The sequence below is a fragment of the Bidens hawaiensis genome, unplaced genomic scaffold, assembly GCF_021521415.1.
Source record: "Bidens hawaiensis isolate Kalapana, Puna unplaced genomic scaffold, B.hawaiensis_p1.1 tig00034242_1, whole genome shotgun sequence".
NCBI classification, from domain to species: Eukaryota; Viridiplantae; Streptophyta; class Magnoliopsida; order Asterales; family Asteraceae; genus Bidens; species Bidens hawaiensis.
In genome coordinates, this window is record NW_027495918.1 from 112,091 (window position 1) to 119,377 (window position 7,287).

General features: G+C 34.7%; 1 protein-coding gene across 2 annotated transcripts; it reads left to right on the top strand.

The window, feature by feature from the left end:
- The first annotated feature begins 4,636 nt into the window (after positions 1-4,636).
- On the top strand, positions 4,637-6,552 carry LOC143585956 (TATA-box-binding protein). Of its 2 annotated transcripts, XM_077067619.1 has the most exons (9): positions 4,637-4,753; positions 4,842-4,929; positions 5,192-5,263; positions 5,343-5,393; positions 5,500-5,544; positions 5,625-5,717; positions 5,833-5,934; positions 6,028-6,101; positions 6,181-6,552. In XM_077067619.1, coding segments are annotated over exons 1-9 (603 nt in total). In that variant the 5' UTR covers positions 4,637-4,676; the 3' UTR covers positions 6,182-6,552. The 2 variants fall into 2 exon arrangements, with proteins under 2 accessions (XP_076923734.1, XP_076923733.1); XM_077067618.1 differs by lacking the exon at positions 6,181-6,552 and having other exon boundaries at positions 6,028-6,105.
- The last annotated feature ends 735 nt before the right edge of the window (positions 6,553-7,287 follow it).

Consider the following 7,287-nt stretch of genomic DNA (forward strand, 5'->3'; position numbering starts at 1 on the left):
ATTATGTGGAACAAGTTATGTAACCATAAATTTTTTTTTATAAATGGGTGTCTTTTACTTATAATTCCTCATCACAAGTGGTGAGAGGCATAAAGCAATACAAATCCTGGTTGTAGCCCGTAGATATAGGTTTCTCGTTGGAACCAAACTACGTAAAACCTTGTGTTCACATGCTCATTTGCTTTTTGTGTTTGGTCGTTGATTATGTGTTGTTGCTTCTGCGTGCATATATAATAACATTAGTGACTCATACGGAACATTGTCTTTTGAGAAATGTACAAGCCGCATAAACTTCATTGAAGATGTAGTCGATATATGGTTGATTCTTGTCACTCTAGTTTTCCTTCTAATATGTCGTTAGTGGTGTTACTAATGTGAGTATCGCAAAAGCCATCTTTATACTTTTCTCATGGTGATACTTTAGCATCATGAAGAATGAGTAGATCAAATAATAGGAAATTGTTTAGTGAAGCAATTTCTTTTGATTAGATAGAAAGATAAACATAATGAACGTTTCCCTTTATCTCTTTCAATAAATCAAACTACGTACACAGAAAATGATGCAGAGCAGAAGTGATATTAAGGCTGAGTGTTGTGGTCTCCAAACGAGTGTCAAGGGAGCTCCCTCTTTCACTTCGTCTCCAAAATAAGGCAAAGCCCCTTCGTGCGCCACCATAGTATCGGCGGAAGGGGAGCACCGTTGATTGCAACCCAATCAAATGGATCCATGGTAGAGAGTGAGGGCATCAATGGGGGGTTTTAGAATACATGGTCTAGTAATTTTAAAGAAAAAAGGTTTCTATTAGAATTTATAAATGATTAAACCTTTACAAGATGCCTCTTTAATCAATATGCACGGAATTTTTATTCTGGCATGTATGACTTAGAAATTGTAATAAAAATATTAAATGATAGCCTAAATTACCGATGATAGCTAGAAAACGAGTCAACCTATTTATGGAAAGTTTTGAATGTTGCTCTTGAACTAGTAGTCTTCTTGGCTGAAATTGGCCGTTTGCATGATGGATTTTGGGCCTGACAACTAGGCCAAACAGCCTATGGCTTGGCTCAATTTAAGCTTGGGTTCAAACTAGTTTCGGCTTGGCTCAGTTTAGAACTTCAAGCTTTTAACGAGCTATTGTCAAGTAGCTTTCTTACACTCATGTATGTACACACAAAGAGGACCCTAGGACCAGAATCCTCAAATCTGGCATATTGCATTATTGCATAATTCGGTTGATCATAATGCGCGTACTTCCCACATATTGGGACTAGAATATCTGACATATCATTTTCAAAGCACTTGAAATTCAAACTAGCCACCATGAAAGTGAACAGATTGACCTGTAAAAGTAAAAGAAACAAGTTGATGAAAAGAAGGATATTGTAGGCAACTTTTGGGCTGTGATCTTCTAGTAGTAGTAGACCGACCCGATAACTTTTCATATGGGCTGCTCAAACAAACCAACCAATTTACCAGAAGCATCACTATCCACTGACGAAAAAGAAACCACTCTCACATGCTATCTTTACAACATCATATTAACAAGAAACTTAATTAATGCACCATATGATCGTTGAATAATTAGAATAATTCAATCTGCTGCGAGCTTTATGAATACAATGTTGTTTTTTGCCACTACTTACGTCTTGTTTGATTGGTCAACTTTCGCCGCCATACCATAATTAGGGACTAAAATGGCTTTGCGACCAATCTTAGTGACTAAAAGGATATTCTCTATATTGGATGCATGAAACCACTCAGAGTCGTCCCAAAGAATCCAAGAGAATTCATGGGACTGAAAGAGTACAAAAGATAGGTCTAATTGTTTAATGAGCATAAACTAGATTAAAATTTAATTGATTTAATGAGCAAATTGGGTTTTTAAAATTAGTATATAAAAATTAAAAAAAATGTTGTTCCTAGGACAATGGATTTTGGCGGTTGCCCACCTTACCCTTCCCTAAAGTCAATCTGAAACCACTTCTCTCTCACTCTTTTAGCGGTCTGCTTCAAAATACTCCCTGAAAATCTACACGAACAAGCTAAGGTTCTCAGTTTCTACACGAGCAAGCTAAGGCTCTCAGTTGGTCTCTCCTCATCAACATGTCTATCAAGCAACCAGACACTATGTTGAACCCGTGTATTTTGAATGGCAATTCCTTTAAATTTATTGTGTGATTAAATAAACGATGATAGATGGTTAAGGTGATTAACTCCACCTCCGTAAAACAAATTGAGTGAGTTCCAAACCTTGTTGGCTATAGTTTCTTCCTTTTCCCTTGTCAAGTTTGTTTTTTTTCTTAAGGTTTCAAAGCATCTTTTTTTTTCTCGATCTTTTTTACTTGCACAATCAAATTATCATCTTCTTCCGATGGATTTTTATGTTGAAATCTCTTATTGAGTTCACATGTGAAAAGAGAGATATAATGAGATAGGATTAAAGTTAAGAGTTTGAATTAAATGTTTAGTTTATTAGTTAGGGTTATCAGTGTAATATTGGTATTCAAGTTTCATGAGTTGAGTTTATAATAAGGGAAGAGTCGAAGCAATCTTTGGCATCAATCCGTTTTTAACGTGCTTTGGTTTGTCGGCCCCAGCCATTATTTTGAAGAACTTTTTGTGATTTTAAAGGTATAGAAGGTGGATCTCATTCTTGTTTTGAAAAAAAGCCATTTCTTAATTAAGAGGATTTCTATAAGGTTTTCTTGAACAAGCAAAGCTTGTGTATTGGTTTTTAAGAGATTTTTACTTCCAATGTATTTAATCACGTTGTATATTTTATAGGACCTGATTTAAAAGTTCCAATTCTGAGTTGAATCATTAAATGACAAAGTATCAGAAAAAACTGACCCGGTAAAAAGTATTTCGAATCCACCAGATATATAAGATCCATGAAACGACCTACACTTGGTCCACTTATGATATATGATCTATCATCCTAACCCCTTGAAGAGTTGAAGGTAAGAAAGAATATCGAACTTGTAAATCATTTTGGGCCCATATTTGGGCCTAAGTGACAAACCAATTTGTGCAGGCCTGCATTTTGTTGAAATTTTGATCCATCATGGGCCATGTACGTGATTCTTTTACTTCCATTCAGTTCAATAATCAATAGGTGTCAAATGTAAAATTAGCATGTTTAAGCTCAAAAGTCAAAATGATCCGGTTTTAATTAATAAGTCTGACCCATTATTCGAGCTCTTTTAGTAAACGAGCCTGGGCCCAATGCCCATGAGCTTAAATGAGTCTAGTAGTCTACTATGCATTTTCTTTAATATAATAATACTGAGATAAAAAAATTAAATACTATATTATGTTATATATTAAATTTATAGCATAAATATACAAAAAATAATTATCAACTTATACAAATAAATAAATAAATTTTAAATCAAACAAGTCTAGCCCGACCCATGCTCGAACTTGAAAAACTACTCAAGACCAGATTTAAGCTCGAGCCCTCGTAAGTTAGCGAGCCGAGATGTTTACACCCATAACTCTTTACCATTTAAATTTGATCATTTTTAACGTTCCCAAGTATGAACCAGTTGGCTATTACGTGCATAGAGTATTACCATTACTAATGAAAACATGTATGAGTACATAATTTACGAAAACCTTACAAACAATACTAACGTTCCTAAAATTATTAGAAACTATATTATATTCACTTACAGTTTCATATAGTAAATAAAATGGTTATTAATGTACGGTAATTCTCAAACTGTACAACCTATGAAAATATGCATGTCTTACGTAACTAAAAGATGCTGGGCCTTTAAAGCCCAATTAAAGCTGAAGGCTAACCAACATAACGGGCCTCCAGCCTAAAATAGCCTAAACCCTGCACGTGGCAAACAATCATTAGTCCTTGAGTAAAACTCACCTCACCATCAAGTAACCCTAGAACTCCCTCGTCCAAAGCCCGTCAAGTTACAATAATACCCACCACACAGCCTTAAACCGAAATATCTAGAAGGGCAATTTGGGTATAAGCCAGACCTACCACCCCTTATACACACCATCGCCTCAGATCTACCCACAACAAACACACCCCCAATCCTCAATACAATCCAATCCTCTCTATAAATCATAATCTCTTGATATATAAGACCTCTTTTTTCAAATTCAACCGCTAAATCCCCACTACCGAATTTCATATTAATCGATTCACCAAACCCTAAGTGAGATTTCATTTCACACCTAAATCAGATGCTATGCAGTCGGTATCACCCATATATCGGGTATCGGTCCCTTGGTAAAATATCGGTACCGATAATATTGGCAATATTGACCGATATTTTACTGATATATCACCCTGTGTTTTAGGTCTTTAATGATCATTTATTAGTGTTCAGTGTTAGTGTTTTAAGTCTTTGTCAGTTCCCACTTGCTACTATTGTTAGTGTTTTGCAAGTTGCAAAAGGTTAATTTGTTAACGGTAGGAGAGTATACCGAATTATTAGTGTTAAATTGCTATATATAGGAATTTTACATGATATTAAAATTACCGATATCCCACTGATATCCCACCATGATAACCGATACCTCAGCTTGACCGATATATCTGATATTTTGTTGCATTAACTGCTTAGATCAGTTGTTTGATAAAACCCAGTTTGCTAATCAGATGTTTAATTGATTGTATATTGGTTTTGAATTTAGAGGATTAATGGCAGATCAAGCGTTGGAGGGAAACCAGCCGGTTGATCTTCAGAAGCACCCGTCTGGAATTGTGCCAACGCTTCAGTATGTTTAATTAGCGTTTATTATTATTATTGGGTTTTTGATTTTTATACTAAAGTTGTGTGATTTTTGTATTGTTTTTGAACTTTAGGAATATTGTTTCTACTGTTAATCTGGATTGTAAGCTGGACTTGAAGGCGATCGCGTTGCAGGCTCGAAATGCGGAATATAATCCAAAGGTAATCGCTCTTTTATAAAGTCGTTATGTATAACTTGTAGAGTTATAGGTTATAGCAGCTGAAGAGAGCTAATTAATACTTGAAATCCTGTTTGATATGTAAGTACGTAACCGTCTTTAGTTGGGTGATACTTTGATTATGTTTTTGGTCTAACGGGTCGAATATTACTAATATTTGTCACCGTTTTCAAATACGTCACTCTTGTTGAAGAAGATTGCATTTTGAACCGTTGATGATGTGTTTTCTTTTTAATGTTGTTCAGCGTTTTGCTGCTGTTATCATGAGAATAAGAGAACCAAAAACCACAGCTCTAATATTTGCTTCTGGGAAGATGGTAAGATTTTATTTTTTCTGTAATGCATATGTTTTATGCTCTTTGCTTTGAGTCATTCTTGTTTAATAACTTGTTTCAGGTTTGTACGGGAGCCAAGAGTGAACAGCAATCAAAACTAGCTGCACGGAAGGTAATTGAAGCATATAACGCCTATTTCATTGCCATTATATAATCTTTTATGTCATAGTTAGAACTTAGATTTCTTTTCTAAACTTTGTATGATGTTTGCTCTTTAGTATGCTCGGATCATTCAGAAACTTGGGTTTCCCGCCAAATTTAAGGTATTTATTGTTTTCTTACTAGCCTTTTTTATAGGTGTTTATGTTTAATTTAATAAGTTCTTTTTCATGATGACTTGTAGGATTTTAAGATTCAAAATATTGTTGGCTCCTGTGATGTTAAATTTCCCATTAGACTTGAAGGTCTTGCGTACTCCCATGGTGCCTTTTCAAGTGTGAGTTGATAATAGTGTGCTTTCATTTATATATAGATGCATGTTATATATGCATACATGCATAGTATATCTACCATGCATTCTCTTATAATCTTCATTATGATTGTTCATACAGTATGAACCAGAACTGTTCCCAGGGTTGATTTATCGTATGAAACAACCAAAAATTGTTTTGCTCATCTTTGTTTCTGGGAAAATTGTTCTTACTGGAGCCAAGGTGGGACTATCGAACACAATGTCTATTTTTCTGTTTGTTTCTTATTTCATTTTATTATCCTCTTTTTATTCTTTATTATTTTAACATTTTCAGGTTAGAGATGAGACATACACTGCATTTGAGAATATATATCCAGTGTTGACTGAATTCAGGAAGAACCAGCAATGGTAAGTAACTGCACTATATTTATACATCTTTTAAAGTAATTATGTTAAACATGGTTTCATGTGATGTTTTTTGCGGCAGATCTATGGATAGACCTGATCAAACAGCGTGTGGGTGGGTGTGATAAAGGCCTCAACTTGACCATCAATTTTTAAAACAAGTGTAAATACACGATGAAAATCAATAGCTGAAAGCAAGTTAAGCTCTCTAGTGTATGAATATCATAAAGCCCATTTTCTCTGGTCTATGTTTTCGTTTGTTTTAAGACTGACTCATATTAGGGCGGTTAGTGTAGTTTTGTGGTAGGCCGGCCAATATGGTTGGAAACAAGCTTTTCTTGGTCTGTTTTTTGAATTCTTGACTTCTTTGTGTGTGGACATGGTATGGACATTTTAATTTTTTACTTGGTTAGTATGAATGTTTGAATTGATTGAATGTTGCACAAACAAAAGTTGCGGGAACGTTCTAGAAGATCGTTTTTTAGATCTATTTGTGTCTTACAAGTCTCTTCTATGTGGTTACTGATTGTTACAACATTGAGTTTTGTTACCTCTGGCTTATGGTAACTTTTATATCGTAATGCATTCATAAGCACTTGATTATCCTCTAGGATATGCCTCATGTTTGAATTATGCTACCACTGGTTTCTTATCATAAACTATGGAAGGCTCGCATGCCCATAACAAGCTACGATTCACTTGATCTCGTTGGTTGGCAGGGTGGTGGCTAGATCTTGTGAGTTTTCTCATAAATGGTTTCTATTGTGTGCACTTAACGATCAAAATACTCGTATACTGGTACTTAAAAAATTAAAACTAATGCTAATACATATTAAACAGTATTATTAGATTGTGAGAGAATCATAATTCTCATATTTAAAACAGTGAAAATGATGGTTCCGGTAGTACTTGAACTATGAATATGATGCACATTGGCATTAAAATCACTGACAACACTTCACTAGATATAGATTCATGTTTCATAAACTCTATTGAGAATTTGAAATCCATATCTGAACAATTTAGGTCTGCTCACTATTTATGGATTCATTTTATTTCTTTCACTGGGGCATGATCTTCTAAAGCTTTAATTGGAAGCTTTAAAACTATTAAGCAATTTCAATGGCATTATTACCAAACCCAATGCATAGCATTTAGCTATGCATTTGGATGATGTGGCAAACATAAA